The 26,579-nt window shown below is 41.4% G+C and overlaps 1 protein-coding gene and 1 long non-coding RNA gene across 10 annotated transcripts in view; one reads left to right on the forward strand and one right to left on the reverse strand.

Annotated features, from left to right (window-relative positions):
- LOC135306424 (uncharacterized) overlaps positions 1 to 26,579 on the reverse strand; it is a 137,143-nt gene that overhangs the window by 26,415 nt on the left and 84,149 nt on the right. For all 9 annotated transcript variants that reach the window (XR_010367232.1, XR_010367236.1, XR_010367234.1 and 6 more), the window contains exon 3: positions 2,860 to 3,027. This is a non-coding gene — a long non-coding RNA (uncharacterized LOC135306424). The remainder of the gene's footprint in view (positions 1 to 2,859; positions 3,028 to 26,579) is intronic.
- Positions 958 to 26,579, forward strand: part of ZCCHC24 (zinc finger CCHC-type containing 24) — a 106,774-nt gene continuing 81,152 nt past the window's right edge. The window contains exons 1-2 of the mRNA XM_064430317.1: positions 958 to 1,529; positions 17,672 to 17,872. Coding sequence (XP_064286387.1) covers positions 1,290 to 1,529; positions 17,672 to 17,872 — 441 coding nt within the window. The 5' untranslated portion in view covers positions 958 to 1,289. The remainder of the gene's footprint in view (positions 1,530 to 17,671; positions 17,873 to 26,579) is intronic.

Raw genomic sequence — 26,579 nt, forward strand, 5'->3', positions numbered from 1 at the left:
ACTTTGATGTTTCAAAGGTCAGATTTTTTTTTTCTGTTATCTAAGTAAAGAAGGCTTTTTTTTTTTTTTTCCCCAAAACCATATTGGGAAGACACATTAATTTTTACCCTTTTGTCACTCGGTAAAGAGCATAGGGAGCTATTATCAAATTTTTAAGTTACCTCCAGGGAGCTCCTTTGAAAACTCCTAGTTTGATTACTACGGTGTTTGTACAAAGCAAGAAATAGCTGCCCAGTTCCACTCATTGCAGGGAAGGCAGCAGGGAAGAGTTTATGAACTGTAATTACCAGCTTACCCACTCAGGCTCCTTCCTAAAGCAGGAATCATTCATCATCCTCTTTTGTGCTACCGACTCCTTAAAAGGCCTACTCGGCTTTAACTCCCGGGTATCCCACCACAGCCAGGCTCCCCACGAGCCCACGCCAGGGCTACCTAGATGGATTTCAAAGGGAACATCGCGCCGCTTGCCTGCCTTATTTGGAAAACCCTAACTCTGCACGGCTTGGCACAACCTCAGCGGCCGCGCAGGGCTTCGTAAACCTGGAGCTCTGACAGAGATTTAACGAGAAAGAACCTCAGACTGCATGAACTCCCAGCACGAGCAAGAAACAGAAATGAGAATAAAAAGAGAGGGCGGGCTGACAAGAGCCGAGCGAAAGTTGTCGAGTTAAAAACAAACCCGAAAGGGCCCAGCGCGGAGCGCTCGGGAGGGCTTTGAGCGTGTTTGGCGCAAAAACCTTCAGGAAGGAGGAAAAGGAAGGCCGGGGAGCGAGGAGGGAGCCGGTCCGACCGCGGCGGGCGAGCGGCCAGCGGCGCGGGGACAGCGGCGCGGACACCGCGGCCGCACACGCTCGGCCGGGCGGGGGCGGAGCGGCGCCGGGACGCCCCTGCACCCCCGCGGCGGCCGGGAGGCCTATGGGGGCGCGGCGCCGCCGCCGGAGCGCCGGCAGCCCCTCCCCGCCGCTGCCTGCCGGAGTGGGAATAAAGACAGATAGCGGGGCAGGCACCGGCCGGGCGGGTGGGACGGAGCGCGCACAAAGTTTCCTGCGGAGCCCGCGGGCGGCGGCAGCGATGCCCGTGCTGCGCGGAGCGCTGGGGCTGCGCGGGCGCCGCCGGCCTTAGGGGAGCGAGAGCGGCGCGGGGCGCGGCAGCGAGCCCCCGGCCCGTCCTCTCCTCCGGGCGGCCAGGAGGAAGCGCCCCGGGCAGGGACGGGAGAGCGGCAGTGCCGGAGCGCGGGGAGGGGGACCGGCACCGCGGGGCCAGCCGCGCCGGCGGAGCCGGGGGGAAAGATGAGCTTGTTGTCAACCATCGACACCAGCGCCGCGCCCGTGTACCAGCCCGCCCAGCTCCTCAACTGGGTCTATCTCTCGCTGCAAGACACGCACCAGGCCAGCGCCTTCGATGCCTTCAGACCCGAGCCCTCCTCGTCCCAGCACCCCGACCTCGGCTACACCAAGAGCACCCCGGAGCTGGGCTCGTCACTCAGCTCCAGCTATCTCAACAGCTTCTTCCAGCTCCAGCGGAGCGAGGTGAGTCCGCCGCGCCGCCCGGCGCGGAGCCCCCGGCCCCCCCGGGCCACAACCGCCATGATGCCTCGGCAGCCTGCTGCCCCTTCCCCGGCCGGACCGAGCCCGCCCCAGGCGGGGCAGCCCCGCTCCGCGCCGCGCACGCCGGGGCGGCTCGGCCGCCCGCGCGGGCTCCTGCTCCTGCCGCCTGGCCGGCCCCTTCCCGCCCGGCGCTCGCTCGCTGCCCGTCCCGCTAGCGGGCCGGGGCGAGGCGCCGCCGCCGCCGCGGCATTGGCGCGGCCGCCGCCTCCTCCCGCCGCCCGCCAGCGGCGCGGGGCGCCCGTGTTGACAGTCTGGTCAATGGTTACACGGATTTCCCGTGCGCAGCCGGAGGGACGGGGGGCAGGACACGCAAAAAGTGCTACATCCGTCATAACGTGCAAAAATACCACCACCGCCGCCGCCACCCCCCCCCCCCCTTTTATTTTTTTCCCCCTAAAGCGTTACTTAAAGAGCTTGATATAGGACTGCATATGGCTTATGAGAGATCAAAGGCAGGCACTATTTGAAAGGAAGAAATACAAACAGGAACGTGATAAAAACAGCAGAAAAGTTTTGTGCACGTTTCGTAACGCGAAACAAGACTAAATGTAACCAAAGGGAAGGAAGCTAAACAACTGGGATATGCAAAGACAATTCGCTATGGAACTCCCTGTCGCAGGAAGTTGTTGAGGTCAAGCACTTCTGCATTGGAGGGGTTTCACATGTGTGGAGAGAGATCCTGCAAGGTGGCACCTCACACACCACAGCTCCCAGCCTCTCCAGAAAAGACCCAGCTGGAGTTTGGCACCCTACTGTGGGACTCTTGCCGGAGGCATTCAACAGCGGCTTTGTTTGATATGGTCAGATGGACTGTACATCCCAACCTGCTCTGGCACTTCCCACAGAATGACATTTCAAAGTTCTTCCAGCACCTTTTATGTTAAACGTCGACTTAAAATGTATTCTCAAAGTACACCCTTCTGTCAGAAAAGTTATGGAGTTATTAATTAAAACTAAATCCAATTCCCCAAGTGCTCTCGTAATAGAGCTGCTAACAGTTGAGAGCCAGAGTTATATAGACACATTTTCCTTTAATAAGAAATTCTTTTTTCTTTAACAATTTCACAAAGCACATGCACTCTCAGAATAGGCACTGTTTTTGAGAGTATGTAGTTCAAAACCCGTTCAACCTGATTAAGTCTTATTAATCACGACATGACACGGGCAGTTCAACAACATATAGACTTAACAAGCACATTGATTTTGCAAAAAAGATTAGCAGGTAGTGCAATTTAAACTATTAGCTACCTACCTGTTGATGACAAATTGTAGATTTTACCCCTTCCTGCTTGGCTTTCAAGCTTTATGGTACCCAGGTAGCAGCAAGCCTCCAGGAGTTCGGCCAGCATGGATTCCAGATTGGGACTCTGTTCAGGCCCGTGTTTATTGAAGTTGAGATACATTCTGCTCACAGCAGCTCCTTTATTTTTTGGGAGAAAAAGGAAGAAACAAGTAAATGGAGTCTGCATTCAGGAAGCCTTTGAAACAGTCTCTGAGAAACAGTTTTCTCTTCCTGACAGTTCCCGAGTTCATTTCGACTTCTACTATACTCTGTGCAAGTAGGAGCTAATCCTTTTGTCACACTCCCTTTCCACTTGGCTCATAGTTCTTTCCATTTCCCCCCCTAACCTTTCTTCTGGAAGATAATTTGCCTGCTATGCCAGGCCTTCTTCAGGCCCCTGTCTCTGCCCCAGCTCCAAGCAGTCAGTCCCTGTGCAGCCTCCCCCCAGCTGTGCTGTTTTCAGATCCCAGAATCACCTTCTGTGTGGATTCCTATCATCCACAAGCTGTAACTTTATTCTGCTCTTTTTAACCTCATTACAGTTTCCTGAGGCACATGAGCAGCAGCAGCAACTGAGAATTGCAGCTCTGTAGAAAGCCAAGAGCATTCACCATTCAGGAAATAAGAAGCCATTTCATTCTATACAGATATTTTATTATTTTTAAAGGATAAGGCATGTTAGTTTGTTGCCATTCATTTTCCAGCCTGTGACGACGGCATTGACTATGTGGCTGATGGAGACACTTGTATATTTCCAGTATTCACCTGAACTATGTCCTAACACACGATAACCTGAAAAGAGGGAAAGGAGCACAGCTATCTCCTATGGCATGGGAATGCATCTGCCCTGCTGGATATACCCTGAAGGAAGTAGGGAACCCTCTGATTTCCCAGGCTAACACTGCCTGATTATACAGCAGCTTTCATTCAAGGGTTTAGAAGGTGCTAGAGATACTGTTGCTCAAAAGAAGTTCTGTCAATATCTTATATGCTCTGTTCTTTCCAGAAACGGGAAACCAGACTGCCTTTTTGGCAGGAGTCACCCAAGAGTTTCCGACAATGTCATGCTCTTAATTCTTGAGATTCTAACATCTGTTTATTTGCAGATGCCATTGGGTATACACTACACATTTCAACCGCATAAAATTATTTTGGAGAGCATTAGTATTGTATGCTGTTTCTGCAGCAAGTGGGCTTATGCTATCTTTGGAAAAACACACAGCTTTCCACAGTCAAACTGGATCTGTTGACTGTTTTCTACACAGTGCTTGCTTTGGTTGGCATTTTTTTTCCCCTCACGGTTTTGTCCTGGGTTGGCTTAGCCTGGAGCCGAGCTGTGACAATGATTGACACATAGCTGTACACAATATTTGGAAAGTGACCTAATGAGGGTCCAAAATAGCAACAGATTGAAAAATGATAGGATCATAGGGTGTAAAATAGTTGTGTGTCCTGTATGTTGCCTTGCAATTGAAACTTTCTGGAGAAGAACACTTGGAATAAGAGACAGCACTTGTGAAAAGTTGCTATTATCCAGGGTTTGCAAGTCTGCATGGCACTGCCTGTGTATGTGACTTGCATACTGACCAAAGGAACAGGACAGCAAAAAAATAAAAATGCCAGCACCCACAGAGTAGTCTTGTACTTCAAGATTTTTGTCCTCCAGACTTTTTCCACTACAATGGATGCCTTCTAAATAAACATGATGAACACAGCTGTTTGGTGCATAAAAGCCCATTGTACCAAGGGAAAAAAAAACAATAATAAAGGTTTAAACAGTAAAGCAACAATGACTGTTTTGTTCTGTATGCAAGACTCGTTTTGCAAAACAGACCTGCTTTAAGCCAAACTTTATGGCAGCATTTGTTGTCCTAGATATGAAATAAAAGCATGTTAGACCATTAAGATGCAATAAATTGGCCATTGAACTGAGCTCCACCCTCATTATAACACCATCCATCAGAGCCAAGTATTTGAGGTTTTGTTGTGAGGCTGGTTATGTGGAATTTAATGCCTTTGAGACACAGCCAGGTATCTGTGGCTTTGTCATTGAGGGTTATAATTGAAAAACCTAGACTAAGGGGGCAAGAGACTCATAAGGTATTTTTCTACACTAACAGGAGGCATCCTACCAGGTCAGTGCTCTCTTTGGTAAAGAAGAGACAGCAAGCAGCAACTAGAAATTATCATAATATAATAGTCACATTTTTTTCTCTACTCTGTGCCTTTCAAGAGCAAAATTTCTTCTAGAAGCCTCTACAGCAGCCACTTTCTGGATCTAAAACAGGTTTTATTTAAGGACAAATAACTGCACGTACTAGATGAGAAAATAATCACCATTTTCATGTTTCTGACTTAGAGACTTCCAGATCCAGTCCTTATAGGCAAGAGGGGAACTGACTGGGAATGACAGCACACCAGCAAGTTCAGTTTGCTGCAGTAAAGTACGGATTGCTTGCTTGGAAAGAAAAATGTGTGGAGTTAAGAAAAGTTCAGAGTATGCTGTGGAAAATAACATTCAAATCCCTGTGAAACAAGCAAGTCTAAAACACTGGGAGAGATTAGGTAACTTCCCAAAGAAGATAGTGACATTCATAAGCTAACAACAAAAACTGATGAAATACTGGAAGAACAAAAACATAGGGGAGGAAATTGGCAGTTCTACAGAAAGTATATTTTATCAGACAAACTTGTTGTCCATCTGTCTTTCATAGAATTAGGAGGTTACATACTAGGCTGATACTTGATGAAGAAAGATCTGTTATTTGGCCTAGATGAAGTAATTTGGAGGGTAATTATAAGACTGAAAAACACAATCTCCATTCTCTTAATATCAGAAGAATATAAGGATTGGTATACCAGATCAGGCCATTGGCTCCCTGAATTAAATGCAGTATCTTTGGGAACAGCCATGATTAAAAGATTTAAAAGGGAAAACCAAATGCCTTTTAAGAGGCTGCTCACAACCAGTGTGGTCTGAAGGCAAAATCAACAGAGAGGCAGGTTAGCAAAAATTGCCATATGTTCCAAAACATGTCCAATTTGTTTAATTTTGAGCAACATTATTAGTTATTCTAACAAACAGCCTGTTTTTGATCCACAGGGTGCTTAATGTGCTAGGCACTCAAGTGAGGACTTCTTGCTTTCTCAGCTACAGACTCACAGAGTAGCAGTCTACGGTACCTGAATATGTCCTTTAATAATAATGATTACTATTTGATTTATTTCCTAATTTTATTTTTTTTTTCTCACTGTAAGTACCAACATTGGAGTGCCCTTAACCTTCTCTCAATTTTATTGAAAGGACACTAGCATAACAATTCCTGTGTTGCAGGGACTTGTGCTCTCTGCCTCAGGATGATTATACACTACCGGTATTTTGTGGCTACTTAAAGTGCCAAACAATTCTAAAATGCTTTTCAGGAAGTTAAATGTCAATTCCCACATCAGACCTCATAAGAGATTCCAGCGAGCTGAATCTCTTATGTTAATGAGAGGACAACATGCATTTGGAGGTCCTGGCAAGACCAGTCTGTGTTCTCCCAACGCAGCCAGCTCCAGAGCCCTTTTGATGACGCTGCCTCAGCACACAAAGTGAGCTTTCACAGCTGGTCTCAAAATCTTAGGTCCTATTACAGGTATTTGAGCTAATAATTATTCTGTTCCTAATTCCAATTGGACATATGCTTTAAAATGCAAAAAAATCAGGGGTTTATGTCTATAAGCATTCTCTTTTGCATCCTGTTCTTACCTCTGCAGCTGTGGCCTCCTGCTCTGCTACTTCTGTGGCCTTTGGAAAACACCCACGTTTGCCAGGGAAATAAAAACCCCAGGTGTGAATGTACTATAGGAAGTGGAGTCGGAAAATAAGATCTATATCTTGTATAAAAAGTGAGAAACTCAAATTATTATCCAAATTACACTCTTCCATTTATAGCACCTTGGTATGGCTTTAGGATTCTCTGTTGTCCAGGATTGAGTGTTTTGTTTGTGTATGTTTTTGCAAGCGGACAGTCCTGCATGTAGCAAATACTCTCCTTACTCTTGACACTTAGGCTGAATTGCCTAATAGCAATTTGATTGCAGGAAGAAATGCACAAGAGCCAAATTTGATTTACCAGAGAAAGTGTTCTAAACACAATTACGTTACTTTTACTTTGGCTTCCTTACCTGACTAAGAACAGCAGAAGGTTCCCAGAAGTAAGAAGGGAGTGTGTTGAATTTGCTCCAACAGCCAGAGCCTCTTGCGTTGTGTCCTTACCAACAAACTGCCCCTGCCCCCAGCAAATGCTGCTGTAGCTCTGCAGCACACCTGCCCTACCTCCAGCTTTAACTAATTCAAACATGACTTACACCTGGGCTTTACTTTATTTACAGTGAAATTGTTATCCACCATAGTAATCTGCAGCTACTTGCTTTCACATCACAATGAGAACCATGCTTGGAAAGCTGGCAAGAACTAAAATATTAATTGCTGAAAGTAAATCAAGTCCTCAAGAAGAGGAATATGCACTTTCTGCTTTACTATTGATTTCTTTTTGATAGCTTGAAAAGAAAAATAAAATCAAGAAATAGATGGTAGACCAGTTATATTTATTATTCCTGATTAGCTGAAAATCGTTGCCAATTCTTTTAAATCACATGGGATTTTGTATCTATGCTAACTCCTCATTGGGAGAAGCGCTGACATGCTTTTTCTGCCTCACAAATACATTCACATGTTGGAAAAAACCTGTCAGGCAGTATATAGAAAAGCAAAACACACCAACCTATAATTGGAGGTAAAAGGATGTAGAATTCTTGTTACAATTATATTTTATACACAGAGCTTTCATTTACAGCTATTTTATGCGTTTACAGTGTCTTCCATGCCAAAGCACCCAAACAAAGGGGTGATGTAACTGTGTTGGGTAATGATTTTTCATCCACTCCTCTTTTGCTCTGCAGACACAGACTCAGTTATTCAGAAGAGAAAAGAAAGATCCTTCTCCAGTGAACTGCACAAATGATCAGACAACCGAGTCTGACTTGAACCAATATATTAATTTATGAAATGTATGGAATGAATTAGGGAACCAAGAGGTGTAGTGAACTGCTTTTATCCCAAAGCCAATGCCACTCGTCCCCCCCCCCGGCCTTTTTGGTTACATTTGGGGGATTTTCTGTACTTGCACATGATAGGTAACTTGTAGAGATGGTCCTGTTACTTTGCTAATTGACAACTAGAAGAAAAGATTGCATTTTACTGACAGATGCCAAGTGGGGATTAACACCAAGGAAAGTTTTCTAGATCAGAGTTTAAGTGCACCATAAAAGGACTTTGAAACACAATTTAAGTGAAATCTAAATCTAAGACCAGAGAATGCTGTTGAAGCATGCTTTAAGAAGCATGAAAAATAATGACAGTGCACTTGCCAAAAAGTGCAGGCACAGATATTACAAAGGTAAATCATACAATTTTGATAATATATATTTGCATAGGAACAAAAGCAGCTGTAACCTGTTACCCAAATTAGATGCATACATAAAAATGCTGCCTAAAAAGTGATATTGGGCATAACCTTCCATTTTCTGAACAGATTAATGAAACCTCACAATTAATACCCACACCTCTCCCCAGTTTGTCTTCCCAGAAAAATTGCCAACGGCCCAATGCCCATTTTGCTAACTCTGGAATTGTTCTTCCTCTTTTAGGAAGCAACAATGAAATTACTAAATTAAATGGAGATACTATCAGTATTTTCCTCATGGTTTACTTAGGTTCTGTGTGGGTTCCAGAGTAATTATAATAGATCAAAGCAACTAATTAAATTTTACAAAGCTATTCAAATCTTACAGTAATGCTGACACAATTCAGACAGACAGTATTTTATAAGTGTAAAAGCCTGGATCACTTGACTTTTCCTGCAGGTTGAGTCTTACTTTCAGAACCATAGCAAACAATTTGTGATCTGCTAAAAGTAGAATCTAAAATTATAGACAGATTCACTTGAGGAAAGCAGAATAAATGCTGGGTTACAAGTCCTTTCTCCCTGTCCCTCATTGTCTAGCCAGGCCAGCACAGCTGTGGGGAGTTTTGGTGGGTTTTAAATTTTAACATATCACAAGCCTAGCTCCTTACTTTCTGTCATATGTTTTGGTGTAACCAACTAGTAACAAATCCAATACTTTGACTAAGAGGAGTTTTAAGGAGCCTCATGTAGACCCTTTTTCTTAGCTCCTTCAACTGCTGCTGATGGGAGAACTTCTGCCTGGTCTTCCAAACCTGTTTCTTAAGAAATACATTTTGTGTTTTGACAAATTTGGTTTGAAGATTAGCGAATACCCTCATGATCCAGGACTTGAGCTCATATGCAAAGCAGAGGTAAATTCCTGCTGTATTAACTGGCCACCCACACCTACTCCCTGCACGTGGCAGGATTTGGTGTCTAATGAACACAAGTGCAATACCTTACATAGAAGGATTGTGGGTACCTGGAAATCTCTATTTACATCTCATCCAGCTAAATGCCAACCAAGCAAACACTTTAAGGGGATCAGCTTGGTCTCACAGGTTTCTCTTGCTTCTAGGAGTTCCAGGTATCTCAGTGGTCTTTGCAGGGGAGTTGCAGCCTACATTTCTTCATATTAAGGGAGCCTGCTAGGCAACTGTTTTGGAAGTAGTCATTAGGGCTGTGGATACTGTGGTTGAAAGGAAAGCAAATGATCTATTGTACAGTCATTGCACCCTGAAAATAGAGGACTAGCAATAGTTTTTAAGAGGATTTGGGCATCAGTGATCCTTGAAATACAGAGGTGTTCTTATATAACCATCTTTCTCTAACATACATTGCAACTGAAATTAGTAAAATAATAAATTCATTCCTTTAACAGTCACAGCATGGGAAGAAAAAAATAAACCCTCAAATCTACTTTGAAACCAGATTTCTCAGTTGTTATTTTATAATTTATCTGAAGCAGATTGTGATGTTTTAGGTTTGCTTGCTGAGATCACACTTCAAGCTGTGCTGTATCACAGCTGATTAAGAGGGAAGCTTTAAACGTAGATAAAACTATCCAAAACCTGGAGTCACAAAATGAAATTCCAGCCTGTCATTTAGTAATAGAAATAATTTATTTTCCTCACCGTACTCAATTTAATAGAAGTTTTTGTCTTCCCGTGAGCGCAGGAGCTGAGGCCCTGGCGCGTTGCGAGGGGCCCGCTCTGGGCAGATGATGTATTGTTCCTACCTCTGACAGCGACCTTAGCTGTGACTCTTTTAAACTCTGGCAGCCGGCGCAGAGGTTTCTGTGCCAAGAAGGCATTACTGGATGTAAATGATATAAACAAAACTGTCTCAGACTTGGAGTTCTGTTTAACCCAAAATGGACATTTCTTAGCAAAACCTTTCATCATGCAAGAGCTGCACAGGAGGTGAATGCTTTCCTAAGTGTGTCTTGAACAGGCACATATCTATTTCCGGGTGTTATTTTTCTTGCGTTTGGAGTGTCAAAAGACCTACCAAATGAGAGGAAACTCGACTCTTGTTTTTCAGACTGCAGGTCAGATTGAGACAAGATTTCCTGCAGGAAGCTGAGATGTTAACAGAAAGTGCAAGGATCAAAACATGTCCATCCGTTTCTCCCCTCACTTCATGCTGTACAGCCTTCATGACCTGCTCCTCGCTGGAGACCCCTGTCTGGAGCAAAAGGACTTGTTTCTGGGCAGAGGGACAGAGGGGCCTGCCAGGGACCACCCAACAGTGTGGCCTCTCCCCAAAGGTCAGGGAGGTTGGTGGCCAGGGGACAGCCTGGGAATCCAGGGCTCCTGGGGGATGTGTTAAAGCAATTTGCAATGTGAATGGTCTCTTGTCCCTAATACAGAGCTCATGTGTTAGAGCTTCTCTTGAACATATGAGGGCAGTTGTTGGGCGTTCAGCAGATGAAAAGGAACCCTGCAGAACTTGGTGCAAGATTTAGAAAGTTCCTTCAAGATTTGCTCTGACCAGAGCAAAAGTCTGTCCTCTCCAACATCTGCCTTTAAAGGCCTGTACATTGTAAAAAAATGAGTATCCTCACTGATATCCACAGCAAACCCTTCCCTGAGGCTGAAATAAGGAGGGTCACAGTACTAGCAGAAAGCCAAAAGGCTTTCCTGAGCTCCAGCAAGCCTGGAGATATGACCGAGCAATTCCTGTGCTGTCAGTGTAACTTTACCACTGTACAGTACAGAGGGAGCAGGATTTTTTAAAGACCTGAGAAACTTATTGAAAACTTTGGATCCAAGTGTTAAAGACCAGCAGATCTAAAGCAAGGTGAGGTGGTGGTTGTGATTGAAGGGACACACCAGTCATGCTCAGAGGAGCTTGTTGCACCCACTGTTCTGCAGAGTCTTAGCAATTACAGCCTGAGAAGCCACAGCCAGCTGAGCTGTCAGATTTGGAATGACTAGATTAGAGAGGTCTGTATGCTGGATTAAAGATTGATTGCCCTTCAATGACTCGCTTTACAACCACTGGCAGGTCACACTGCATTTGTATCTGTCCCCTTAAGATACTGTTTCTGCAGAAGGAAAGGCCTAGTGCCGTCTGTCTGAAGATATTTACAAGTTGACATTAGTGTTAGCAGTTTAACATAAACATGTATTTGTCTAAAACCCCCCTGCAGAAGAAAGATGAATTAAGGTATACTTGGCTAGTCTAACTAGTCAGGAATGCATTAAGGTTTCCTGGCTAATCTACATTTTTCTCTGGTTTTATATGAGAACTTGAGTTATTCAGATTTTACTAAAAGTCAGGCCAAAGACCAGATTTTTTTGACAGTTGATTTAAAAGTTGGCTTCAGAAGAAAACAGAAACCTGAGTCTTTTTTTTTTTCCTTGCTCCAGGCAAACATTTTCTTTACTGAGTGATGAGCTTGGCTTTTAGTTTTCCAATGATAAAATGTTACTGAACAAACTCTTAAGCTGTTTTTTTGTTAAAAGTATCCAATTTATCAGAGGAGCTAAAGCAGACACAAGCCACACAGGAGCAGCTTTTGAGGTTTTCCAGTTCAGCCTTGGTAATTAAACTTCTCTATTTCTTCTGGCTCAAATTAATACAACTAAATTTATTACCATATTTTCATTTAATACCTCTGTTTTCAGAAGGCTTTGGGGTTGGCCATAAACATTGATGATGATCTTAAAGGTCTTTTCCAATCTAAACAATTCCATGATTCTATTCCGTGATTCTGCATTGGATGTTTTCTTTGGGGACAAAACCAGGGAACTGTTTTAACCACGTATGAAGAGCTGAAGCACAGAGAAGTCAGAGGTTTGAAGTGCTCTTCTCCAAACATGCTTATCTTCTGGTGCAACTGTTGTGCTTTCACACCTATTGCATGGCCCCATGGATAAAGCCCACACCAGAAGCAAACCTTAGGGCACCAGGAAATAAGACAGCTATAGGCCCTCAGGTTAAGTTTTGTATGTTACACATACAAACCACTGAATTACTGTTTGGGTAGCTCAGATTTCCCTCTCCTCCAACATGAAAGCAGCAACTGAGGGCAATGACTTGTCTGTCCTACTGTTTTATCCATGACACAGCACAGGGACCACTCCGTTCTTATCTTTGTGAAAATCCAAGCTGATAACTTTAGCACCTTTTGATATTTCAGTGCAGGGCTAATGAGTAGCATGGCTAGTCTGGTTACTGTCATACAGGCTGGAAAATATTTACAATTTACAGCAGATGAAAACCTTACTTTTCCCATACTGATGACAGGACAATCCAACTCCCTTTTCCTACAGACTTCAAACAGCCATGGCGTCTGTTGACTTAAACTTAACTCTGTCCATTAAGACTTCTTTATTTGTGTTTGCTTTATTAGGTCGGCAGCAAAAATAAGCCATCAAAAATTCTTTGCTCTTTGCTTTTTGATTACAGCCTATTTCATGCTGTGGAAGCATTGATGACTGGACTAGATTGTAGGACCACTGAAGTGCTACAGGACCTCACTTCAGTACGTGCAGTTACTACAAATGTAGAGAGAACCATAAACACAAATCACACTAACTTCTAGAGCATCAGACAGATGCACTGGCCAGATTCAGCCCCCATCAACCAGCACAAGTCATTCTAGCCTTATATAATGGTGGATAGATTCATCTTTATCTTCACTGCCTTAAGGGTCCAGCAACACAAACTGAACTTGGGGCAGAAACTGTTTTTTCCAGAGATACCTCTACTTTTCCAGTCCATGCCTAATAAGAAGATACCATTCCCACATGAACAAGTTGCCATTGCTTGTTAATACCAGCTGGTCTGGTAGATGCTCAGACATAAATGTCATAATTGAGAGGCTGTTGTGCTCTCTGTGCTTTTTAGTCCCTTTTAAAAACATACCTTTACAGATAAAGCAGTAGCTATACACACCAAAGGGAAATTTGCAAAGTAAGACTTGCCTCTTATTTATCTTTGAATGTTTCATTGCATACTCACAACAGTTGTCTTTCTTCTCAACATTATACCATTGCTAAAAAAGAAACTGAAGAGATAAAGCCAGGGTTTCAGGGTTTCTTTTTCTACCTCTTCACACATCAGTCCCAAAAGATGTTTCTGAAAGGGAGGGACCCCCGCCAAGGGAATCAAGAGCATTAGCCAATCACTCGTGTAACTAGGAATATCTTAGAGGTGAATTAGATACTGGAACTCCTGAGTCACTCACGTACATTACCCAACTGGAAATCAGAGTGAGGAAGCTATAGAAGACAATAGCTGCCTTTCACAAAGGACCACACTGCAACCTTACCGATTATGTGCCCTTTAACTGGAAACACTGAGCAAACAAATAACAAAGGGAACTCTGCTTCCCAACAGCAGCAACAGATACAGTTTAAAGATCTACCCAGCAGTGAGGTTACCTTTGGAAAATACAATACAAGATTTTCAGTTTGGTTCATATTCAATTAAATCAACAAGATACATAGGAAGGAAAAAACCAAACAAATACACAAACTTACGTTATCAGCTCGAACCTCCCACCAAGGCCTGTTTCTAAGTTTTAGCACCAGATTCCCCATCCCCCCAGTATGGCAAGATAAGGAAATCCTGAATTCATTGCAGCTGGGCTGATGAGCCTTGTAATTAGGACATGCAGTGTGGTCTTTCAGGCGCCTTCAGAGCACTAACCCTTTCACTGCCAAATCCTTTTCGCCTGTTCAAGCTCAAAATAAGACTCTATTTGAGAGGCACTATTGTCTACCATTTAAAGAAATAGATTGGCTTTGGTAGTATTGCATTGTGAACACAGAGCAAGTCATTGCTTTTGGTGGAATTCATGAGAGGAGCAATCTCCCTGCCACCTCCCAGATGAGTACTAATACACTTGAGACCAGAGTGAGTCAGAATGCATTTGTTTTTTCATCTCTGTTTTCTGTCTGAGGCCATCATCACTCTCCCTGGCACTCTAATCACGCCCCTGGACATCCCCTTTTGGTGTGAAGATAATTCAAAGTTTTTATTCAAAACCGTTCTTTAAAATCCTCTTTGTAGCAGTGCAAATACTTTGTAAGGGCTGAATTGCCTGTTCTGCTCAATTGAGTGCCCCAGAAAGAAAAAAAAACACAAAACAAAAACACAAACCAAAACTGTTTTTTGTATCTCAGCAATATTCATTCACCCCTTGTCTTTTACAATGACAAAATGGAGTCAATCACCATTTCATCACATTTGGTACAAGCCCTAAGCTTTCACTATTTGATTCCAAGGGCTGGGATGAACTTTCCCATTATCACCCTTATTATATAACTTGGCTTTTGGGAATGGTTTATTTCCTCATCTCTTTTTGAAGAACTAGAGATTTCCAGAACTAGAAACAGGATGTAGCACCATTTGTGCTGGTGCTCTTTACAGCAACTTTCAAGTGCCAGATTGATGTGTTTTTCACATTGACTTGGAGTCAAACAGATTTAAGGCCATTTTCCAGGTCAGATTGGCAGGAACTGCTGAATCGGTTCGCCTGACTATACCCAGAGGGATGGGCTGCATCTTGGGATCCTCTAGGCATTTTCCAAAGGAATGCATTGTTCTTTAAAGTACCAGTGTCATCAGCAATGTCTGTCTTCTCCTTTACTGTCATGTTCTGGGATATTATTTTTGTTTCTTCCTTTTTTAACACGGGGCCTCAGGATGATTGTAGGGAAGTGTTTCACGGTGCCGTATGTGGATTGAATGTTTTGCTGTGTCCAGGTGTGGCATGCATTGCACAAGTGCCCTGCCAGCTGAACTAGGTGGCCACTTTTAGTGCAGTGTGCCACTCTTTGGCCATGGTGGCTGCTAAGGGTAGGATTTAGTGTCAGTGCAGCCCATGGTCTGATGGGATCCTGGCCTCTGGCACAGCTTCTGGCTGCCATGGTTGAAACAAAAGTTTGTGAAGGTTTGCTGCCAAGGTGCAAAACTGCACCTTGTTTTTCAATATTGAGCTGAAATGTGCCAGGAAGGGTTGGTGGAGGAGTGAGTTACATAATACCCAGCTGTGGGTCCAAATTGCTCCCTTTTAATGAGGGCAATAGCTCAGTGTAAAGGATGTGTAGGGAAAAAAAGGTCATCACTGCATGCCATATGTCCAGTTCAAAGCCCACTGCAGGCAGCAGACAGATATGTTTTGGTTTGTTACTGAGTTGGCCCTGGGGGAAAAAAATAGCAACCTTCTGATGGGCAGGAGTTATTCTGCATCCCCAGAAGATATTTCAGATTTTGGCAATAGGTAAAGCATTTACGACTTCATACGTTCTGTGTCCATACTTTCACCCTTCTATAAAATCAGATAATAAGGAATTTGCAAAGTTAATGGGTGTAATGCAGGTGAAGTACTTTAAGAATCTCTTGGCAAGAGGATCTCTTAAAAAGAAGGATTGTATATTTTTCCAAGAGTATGTAAGAGAAAGTGGCTCCTAGGGAGACAAGAACTTCTTGAAGACCCTTAATTAACACTATTTTGGCATTCACAGCACTTCCTCTTCCTTTTCAAAATTTGATGCCAAGAATTTCTCATTCCAATAGCATCCAATAAATCCTAGAACTAAATTCCAGTGACCATTGGAGGTCTCTTTGGTTGCTTGATGGCTAAAGCAGCTAAACTCTTTTTATTAGTTTTTGAAATACCTTTTCCTTTTAAAATCTGCAGCTTTAACCCCTGAAACAAAGTGGCTGATGCTCCTCTCAGCCCCATCATCTTGCACAGCACAGAGCTATGCTACACAGGATGTTTTAGCCCCAGGGCATATGTGAAGTCCCAGGTGAGGTCAGATTCCACTCTGGGACCTCTTGAATTGATCCTGCTGCTGTGCACCAGCTTCAGCTTTGCAAGAGGAGTCAGTGGAGTTCAGCAGGTTGTGTTTGACTACAGTGCAAGTGGGTGAAGCAGATTACTAGGCTAAATTCTTCTGTACATTGTACACCATCTGTGGAGAGATGGAATTCAGGGATAGTTGGGGTTCACCCAGGTATTTCTGCCTAGAGCTTTAATATTATTTTTTGGTATGCAGCTGTCACTCAGAAAACACTCACTGTGCAGGCACCCTGAATGTTTGAGATCTCTGAAATTAATTTAATTTCAATTTCAGATTAATTTCACAAACTCTAAATCAATTTCAGTGCATTTCACAAACTCTAAATCAGTTTCAGTGGATTTCACAAACTCTAAATCAGTTTCAGTGGATTTCAGTCTTCAATATATATATAACATGTATAAACTTATGAAAGCACCTATAAAGACCCCATTGAAATATTTGAATTCAGTAGAATTCAAGTACGGAATCACAGACTGGACCTCTTCTTACCTCACTTTCCTATAAGCCAGCAGTAATTCTCTGATGGCAGGAGAATTACATGAGCATAGCTTTGCAGACCTAAGGTGGAAACACCTTGTGAAATGTGTCCCATCATCTGAGGATGGAAAGGACACTCAATAGTTGGTCCTATTTCTACAGTGATTCATTGTTAATTTTTAAAAAGAGTTTTAATTTTCTTTTTGAACTCCACTAAGGTTTCTTTTGGACCGTAAGTGGTTAAGTGAATTAATCCTTGTTATCTCCATTAGGGAGAATACCTATTTAGGTGTTGATGGGTTTCCTGCTGTTCCAAGACTACTGAATAGCAAATTAGGAGCTACTGATTGTGATTTGCAGATTGAGAGAGTGAAGATCCTATTGAGGTGAAGTACAGAACCTAGGTATTTACTGTTTATCAGGAAATGTTTAAATCACAGTAGGTTCCCCCTCAGAAAATCCAAACCAGATGTAGCTCTCAATGCTTGTTGTTATTATTTGAACATGGGACTCTCTGTTGACTGTCTCATTAACCAGATTGGAAATTGGAAGTTACTTTGCATTTTTCTTGGTGTTCTTTCCTTTCCCTGACTTCAGTATTCTTTGCATAAGTAGTTTTGGACACAAAGGGTTCTGTTTTGGAAGTTCTTGCAGCTTTTTGCCTGCATAATCTAACTGTACTATGAATGCATTATGGCCCAACACAAGAAAGCAATCATTGCTTAGTGGAAAGGTTGCACTAAGAGAATCAAAGCAAGCTCAAAAGTTTCTTCAACAGTGGGGTGACCAGCTGCACTGCCCTGCCATTGTGAAGCCTCTTTATTAATAGCCTGTATATTGCTTCCCTCAAATGTGTAGCCGTGTTCCTAAGAAAAAAAATAATCACTTTGTTTTTTCTGCTATTTTTATCTATCCCCTATTCAAATCTCCCTCAGAACAATCCTTAATACAGTACTGTGTTGCATGTGACTTATTTGTTTTCTTTTGCAGGCTCTGAGCAGCAGTCTCTACAAGAGTGCATCACCTTATGGCTCTCTTAATAACATTGTGGATGGGTTAAGCTCCCTCACCGAGCATTTCTCTGACCTATCCCTTTCTTCAGAAGCCAGAAAACCCAGCAAGAGGCCACCTCCTAACTACCTGTGCCACCTCTGCTTTAACAAGGGACACTACATCAAAGACTGCCCCCAGGTAAGTAATAATAATATCCTGAAAAAATATGCATCAATATTTTCTTCAGTCCTTGGTTTAGATACACAAAATTTGACTGAAATACTTTAGAGTAACACTGAAGAAGTATCTTGACAAAGTGCCATGGTAGCCATGTGTTCTTTTAATCTATTCTTTATCATAGTGCTGATGGACAAAGTACACTGTTTCATTTGCCTTGCAAGTATTGCAGCAGACATTAATTTAGGCACACAGCTAAGTTCAAAAATGGCTACTCTGTAATTTTCTATCGGGCAGCACTGTGTGTAGTCAGTTCTGCCATGGCACTTAATATAACAAGTTACATATGCTAAAGGAGAAGAAATTGTTACATTCAGAAAGAACTTTGGATCAGTGTTGCCGTAACACAGGCTCCAGGTATTTTGGGTACAAAGTCTTTTTTGTCCTACAGAAGAGGTTTACTGTACTTTGCAAAATGTGATGGTCTTTGACTCCTAGGACTTTTCTGTACTGGCAATATTTATTTCCTTCAAAAAGGGATATAAACCAGTGTGCACTAAAAGCACTTGCCAATCTATATTTTTTTTCCCCATGAAGCTCCCAAGCAGAATGAACAAGGTTTCTTAATTTTCTGGTTTTAGCTGGATGCAGTTGTGTTGCTGGCTTAAACTTGCACAATTTCAACAACATCCTATGTAAAGTCCCAAGGAAATTAAAATGCTGCCAATACTCTAAAAACACAGATGTGGACATTACCATCATTCACTTCATTATGACTTTAACCTCCTAGCCTCTTATTGTGTGACTTTCAGCAGAATTAATCTGCATAAAAATTAACTACAGTTAATTTGCTGTTGAGGATGTCAGACATTTATAAACCAAAACACAGGCAGTAAAACATCTGCCAGCAGAGGAAGGAGAGCATGAAATCAAGTCTAAATCAGATGAGCTTTGAGTGTATTCCTCTTGCTGTTATGCATAGACTAACTTCATCATTTGCACTGTATGTCTTTCATTAATTCTAATGAAAGCTATGGAATTAAAGTATGGTTGCAGTCTTGGGTGTGGCACTTGAAAATATTTTTACTTCTTATTTTGATCTAGGTTGAGTAATAATTTTCTTTAGGAAAAAACTATGAAATTTTCTTTGCTAGGAGATCAAAAGTACTCTTGTTTCTTTACTTAAGTGTTTAATCTACTTAATTTAGCATGTTACAGAAGAATGTAAAGATAGAACTATGTAATAGCATACATTACTTAACAAAAGGATTGAAAATCCAACTGCTAAATATGTCGCAGAGTGAGAAACTGCTGGACTGGGGGTGGATGGCTGTGACTTGCCATGCTGTGTGAGAAACCAAATGAATGCAACAGGTCTCTTGACAATCAGTATGTGCAAACTGCAGCTCACACAGACCATGTGAATGTGTCAGTGTTGGAGCAATAATGCATTATTTATTTCTTAGCTATTTTTATGATTTGAGGCACTAGGGATTAAACATGTTAGTGAAAACTGAAGACAGACAAATCCAGGAGATATGAACAATTAAGTATTGTGTAGGAACACTAATTCTCTTAAATTGCACATCCTGTATAATTTTTTTTTTCAGACCTAATTTGTAAAGTCTTCAATTTCTCTGTGAACCAGGAAGTGGAAAGACTTCCTACTGGCGTACTCTGTGACTATCCTGTGAGTTTGGGAGGAATGAGTAAAGGAACACAGGACAGGGAAACATCTGCTTGCTCACCACGTGCAGTCTATGGTTACAGGCAGCCATATCATATAGCCCCTTTTGAAAACTGATCAGGTTTTACTTGGGAAGCATTTCAGTATTTTGCCTTTGCTACTGCTGGTGTGGAAAGCTGCTCCAGAACCTCAGTCCTCTCCTAGCTAGAAATCTTCCAATTGCTAGGATGAGTGTAACTCATGGCCACTTTATAGTCATTGGTTCTCCTGCCAACATTGTCCTCCACTGAAATAGCTCTTATCCCTCCCTGGTGTTTATCTCAGGATGTATTAATAGACTGCAATCATATCCTCTCTCAGCATTCAATCACATCCTCTCTCAGCATTCGTTCTGTAGGACTAACCAAGCCAGGTTTTCTCGGTTTCTTCACACAAAGTATACAGAGCCTCTATTCCCCTGGGCTTCTCAAGGCTGTTCTCTTGTGCTTTTCATTCCTTGCTCATGCATGACTACATGTGGCATCCCAGAGCAGAGCTTGTCAGTGCCTTATGCTCTGTGTGCATGTTTCTGTTCATGTTAGTTAAGGGACGGGTGATGTGATATTGATTCTGTTTAACTGGAGATTTCTTCTAACACAGGCAAATGCTTTCTAGTTTAATCAACAAGTGCTTTCTTGAGAAAAAGCAGAGTTAAGCATTCACAGAAACATACACACTTTGCTTATGTTACCCGAGTTTGAGGACAGTTCTAAAGAGGATGACCCTGTGTACACAAGTTATGTTCAAAACACTGAAAACATTGAAGGGAGCAGCACTGGCAGGATCAGGCTTTTGTCATAAAGTCCCCATTTGTTACCAGTGCTTTTGACAAGAACTGATTTCTTAGTTTGAACATTCTATGTACTGCTTACTATCTTAGGTTTTGATGCTTAGTTTTGCTAGTGCTGTCAAAAATAAAAGTTGTTTAGCAAGTCCTACCAAAAAAAGGGCTGTAGCTGTGTGTTTTAAAGTACTAAAACCTGGATAGAGAAAAGAGATAAACTAATCTGATCTGGACAAAATGTGTATCAGTAAATCATATAGTATTTTTCTTTTGTTTTTATGAAACTGCCTAATAAGAAACACATTTTGAAATGGAGTGTTCTATGAAGTTTTTTCTGCATAGCAAACAAATTGTGTAACAACTTTAGGAGTTAGTATCCTCCTTTAATTCTGCCTGTTATTAGCACTGAAAATATGTCCTTTTTCTGTTGCTATAAAAGTTGATGAAAATGCATCTCTCAGCTCAGATTTATATCTTAAGTGATGATCATATTCCATGAGGTTAAATAATTATAAACAAAAACTGCCAGCTTTAATTTTTAAGTACCTCTTGTATCTGCAATTTATCTAATATTGTGTCCACAACTACCTGTTTGAAAATTGAATGGGATTTAGCAGACTTCTGTTATTTTACCATGTTGTTTGTGTCATACGTGGTCATAGAAAGTGTTCTTTTCTGTTTAGGAAACTGCCAGAAAAAAGAGCAATAGTATGATTGCGAGTCATCATTTCCAATTTGTCTATATTTGCAAAAAGCTGTTTGTTGCAATAATTATGTCTATAAAAACCCAGCACTAATCTTTACTATCATCTTTATAGCATACCTACATTTTTCCCAAAACTAATTTGTGAGTTTCAGTGGCTTAGACAATAACATCCCACTCATACCTCTCTGATTTCTTGCACATAGAGAATTCTCATTGACTTGAATGAAGTGAAAAATGTGTAGAGAATAAAGGTTAAAAGCAGTGTTCTTAATATAGCCCTGCTCTTAAATTATCATTGACAGTGCCATAAAAAATAAACAAGATGTTTCTCTTTAAATAGCAAGGAAGGTAAGGAATGAGAGTACTTTTCCTATCTGGTTTACAAGTGGTTGATTGCATGATATATAAATATATAAATATATATATATATATATCTGTCAAAACTTGTATACTTATTTGTGTACCCAAAGGTACTGTAGCTATGCCTGGTATTCCCCCTATGAGGAAAAAAACCCAATGAATTCTGGACCAGTAATGCTAAAGACATATGATTCCATATGACATTTTTTGATACAGCAGGTGTAGAAATTATTAGAAGATCTTTTAAAAAAAGTTACATTGTCTCTTTTCACCCATTTTCACTATGTTTTTAAATCCTATAAAATATAAACAGTGAGTTCCTTTGTACCAAGTGTGGCCTATACAAAATGAATCTTGCTCCTTTGAATTGTTAGGAATGTTATTGACATGATTTCTCTTCCATGATGTCATCAACCTAAACTCAGACCTATCATAGAAGTTTAATTTGCAAAAAGTATAGAAAAATGGGGTATGGTGTCTATGTCTAAATGCAGTCTAGGTAGACACTTGTAAATAAAACACCTAGTTCACATTCTAAGATGTTGCTGAGAGAATAAACCTTTGCCATTTTTTCAGAAATCTACTTTGGAAAGTAAATGCACAAATCCTGGACCTCATTTTTTGCTTATGTCATCCAGTTGTTAATTTGCTAAGCAGCAACAGAAGCCCAAGCTCGGAGCTCCATCAAAGCATCTCTGTATTCAGAATTTTCAAACTGCTCTACCTGGCGTTTCTGCCAAGCACCAGTTCCATCTACTGGTGTCTCTGCCCTGACTGTATTCAAATACTGTGCCAGTGCCAAGCTCATCGAAAAAACCTCTCTGACAATTCCTGTGAATTTCTGCACAGGCAAGGAACCCTTACCTCATGCTGATGTGGTGGGGAAATAAAATGGGCAAATATCACTGTTCTGCAGTCAAATTCCCATGCAGTGCCACTATTTATCCCAGTTTCTGGGAGACAGGGGAATGTTGCACAGTGTTTCCCAGTTTTATGTTGTACTTACAGAGGAAAATGCCATGTGCCTGCTCACAGGAGTACAGACATGCTGCTGCAGACATGTATGTAATGGGAAGCTGTTAGTTTTCCTTCTGCACTGCCTGTTTAAACCTGTGGCTGAAATGCATGGCATGGTCCATATTAACGTGGCCAACAGTGGGAGTCTCTCCACTGCCAACAGGGATCTTTGAAGCAGATCCTGTGAAACTGAAGTGCCTTGAGAGCACAAATTCAAGTCAATAGGAGCAGTAGGTAATTGCTGTGGCTGCTTGAGTTTGCATAGATTTGCGTTTGTGGTTTCATGCAGGATGTGGAAGAAATCAGTGTCAAGCTGAGTTTAGTCCTTTCTTCTTGGTCCATATTGGTCTGCCAGATCACACTGCCCTGAAGTTGTCCCTCCCTGTGGTCGGATACAGTGGATCTTTGGCACTGGGGCTGCCTCAGCAGGCAGCTATTTGGCTGCAGGATTGGAGCAACTCTCATGCCTGAAACATTCGTCTGATTTGACTTGTGCCTTATGGTTGTGCAAGGATCTCAAAGCTGCATAACATTTAAGGAATTCACAGCTGTGATTTCTCCAGGTACCAAAGGCTGACTAAGATGGCAATGAGGAACAAACTAGCATCTCTACAAAGTTGGAAAAAAATTAACTTTCTGGTTTTTAGCCCCAAAATATAATTTTTTTTAAAAAAAGCAAAACAAACCGACTTCTCGGAATTTATCTTCCCTTTAAAGCAAAGGTGAGATTTCAAAGAGCTCTGGAATGAAAGGAGATCACATACCTTAGAAAATCCTAACATTCACTCTGAAAGTGTTTTTGACAGTTGCTACATTTTACATTTGGTAATAGGTTTTTGGATATTGTGTGACAGCAACCAAATAAATGTGTCTTTTCTCTGTTGAACTGAGTAAAATACCATCATTGTTACTCAGTTACAGGATGAGGGGGTTAATCTCCCCATTCTTGGAGGAATCTTATGCCCTGTATGGGCTTAATTTTTCAGGTTCCACCAAGGTTTTTGAACAGAATGTACTTGGTGGCATTTAATCTGGTGCTGTACAGGCCTTTCCTATTTATGCTTCTATTCTGTTTGCCTAGAGAGTTACTGAAGTATCCCTGATATAAATAAAGCAGTATTTCAATCACCAAAATTAGCATTTTCTTGCAGAGGTAAAGATGCAAATATGGGCCACATAAGAAAAGAAAACAACAGCTAAACTTATATTTGGTAAGTTAGGGGTGTTAGTAAGATCAGTGCTGAGACAGAACCTGTTAGCCTGTATTACAAGAGGGAAAAGGTGTTAAATCTCTGCTATATGTAATTACTTTCAAATTATGTGTGGCAGTCTAGAAAAAAAGTCTGTATGTCTCGCCCCTTCATTCTCTAGCTTTGAAATACATTTAGGCATGCACATTTCTTCACCTGCACATAGTTCTGTAAGGAATTGTAGCTTTTAGGTGTTCATTCTGCAAATAGTTATGCACATACTGAAATTCCACATTACATGATACTGGATGAATGTGAGGCTCTGAATCAGCACAACATGCTGATTTAATTTATTCCTATTTTTTCACTGAGAACCTGCATTAAACTATTGTAGATAATTTGGACTTGGCTTAGATTATTTTTTTTTGTCACATGGAGACACTTTGACAACTCCATGATATTAAATATACTACAAAATTTATTGCAGGCTGTTATTTTTTGTTCTCATATGCTTGAACTTAGCTGTGCCAAGTTTTCTCAGCATTTCTGAGATTAGCTGAATATATTTTTTCAGATAATTTCTACTTCTATTATGAAGACTTGCAGAAATCTTGTAACCAAAGTATAGTGGGCTATAAATTGGTCACATCCATCTTACTTTTGAAAATATAAGCTATTTAAGAGTCAGAAATATCAAAAAATACCCACTGTGCACTCTTTTGCAAATTCTCAATAAGCTGTGCATGTCATGGTTTCAAACCATTTATCAGAGGCAAATAACTCAGACAGCTGTACCTGAGTAGAGGCGATCCAAAGAGCATGTTCCTGTTTTGAGGGCTTGTTCCCAAAGTTCTTGTGTTAAAGCTGTGTCTAGAGTATGGGGCAGCTATGTCCAATTTTTTGATAAACTGTGTGCTTGAAAAGAAGATACTGAACGCTAACTTACCAAAGTAAGAACAGTTGGATAGTGAAAAAGAAAACAGAAAATACCTAGTAAACTGTGCTTGTGCCCCTTTCCTGTCTAGCACACTACTTGACATTACATTCCCAAAAGTCTGGAAGTCCAGCCAAACCCAAGCTGCTCCTTCAGGCCCATGACTAAGCTGTTATTGCTGTGCTTCAGTCTTTATATACTAATACGAGTTCAAATGGGTTTTTTCATCCCTGTGGGATGTCTGCAATGCAGACAGTGGTGATAAAGGCAAATACTCTAAGCAATGCTTGCTTGGTCTTTGCAGTGGCCTTGGAGTGGAGTCCCAGGTGCTGTGTGGCAGGTTGGATCATCCACCAGGGAATGGGATTGCATTTCATTGAGGTTTTCCAACTACTTTTTATTTGCCTTTGAATCTCATTTCATATTCACTATCTAGATAATTTCAAGCCAACTGGCAACTAGCAACAAGGTAGATATCAGGAAGAGAATACTGTTTAAATGCAAAACCATAAAGATACTCAGCATTTAAACTGAATAGGGTTTTAGCACTGATAAAGCCTCCTCTGGCTCCAGGTTGGGCACAAAAATTCAGAGTAAAGTGGAGAGGAGCAAAATCAGTTTGAGATCTCTGAAACATGACTTGTACTGAAAGGCTGAAGAACCAGTGTTGTTTGTTCCCACAAAAAGTCACATTAAAAATTAGCAAATATGTATAAAGCCTCAGATGAAGGGCACAGTCTGTTTTCTACAGCCACAGCTAATGAGTCCAATAGTGACCTTCAGCTGGGCTGCTCTGACTGTGAGGCCTTGAAGTAGACTGCTCTTGATCACTGGAGGACTTTCAGAACAGTCAGGTGAACATAAACCAAGGTTTGCACTGGTGATCCTGTCCAGGGACAAGTGAGGAGAACATCCCAAAGCACCTCCCAGTCCTGCGTTTCTGCTATTGCATATCTGCATGCTAATATTACAATTCACTATCTTAAACATGCATAATTTATATTTAAAATCCATTCACAATAAACCAGGTCCAAATCTTTTGCAAGTCACTGAGAGACTTTTATAAACTCATTTGAAGTAGACTGAACATAGCTATCACACTAAATTTGAACTCTGTTTACAACCTCTCTGTTTGCAGTAGAAATCCTGATAAACCATAACTACGTGTTTAGCTTTGAAATTAGTACTGAGAGCATTCCTTTTGAGGAGGAAAGTAACTCTGGTTTCCAGCCCTCCACCAGCTGATTTATAGATAAGGTAAAGAGAGAGATTAAACCACACTAGTTTATCAATTCCTCATTTGCACTGATAAGAGGTGAATAATGGAAAATTAAGTGAACCATTTTTTCTCACTTCATAAAAGTATTTTGTTTTAGTGTGAAATATAGGTTGTGGAAATCCCATTCATGCTTGGAAGTGTTCAAGATCTGATTGGACAAAATCCTGGTAAACCTGACCTGAACTCAGTGTTGGTCCTTCTCTGAGCAGGAGGCTGGACTTTGTGACTTCCCAATGTCCCCATCAAATTTAATCATGGGGTTATTTATGAAAATTAACTAAATTTTCACGCGCTGCAATAAATGATCACCGTTCTTCAAGATCTGTCTCCCAGCATTAATATCTACCATAATCCTTCCTCACTATGGTTTTAAGTAAAAGCATAAAAGTAGAAGCAAACAGGCATTTATTGCAATATCAAATACATAAAAAGGCCTCTCTAAACTTACCACCTGTCAAAATGTCCCTGCACAAACACTTTCTGTAAAAAGGTAGCTTCATTTAATCTATATTTAAAAAACGAATCAAATAACTTTTTTTTTCCAAAAGAATTTTCTCCAGGAAAATATGTTTCAAAAAGTTGTTCAGCTGAAAAAGCAAAAGTTGAAGCAAAACCTGAAGTGGAAGCTTTACACTTTGCAATGGTTTGAATTTGTTTTGCGAGAATTTGTTTGGAAATGTTTCAAAAGCCTAATTTACCCAAACTGAAAATTTATTTCTTTGTGTTTCTGGT

Source organism: Passer domesticus, chromosome 8 (genome assembly GCF_036417665.1).
Source record: "Passer domesticus isolate bPasDom1 chromosome 8, bPasDom1.hap1, whole genome shotgun sequence".
Taxonomy (NCBI): Eukaryota; Metazoa; Chordata; class Aves; order Passeriformes; family Passeridae; genus Passer; species Passer domesticus.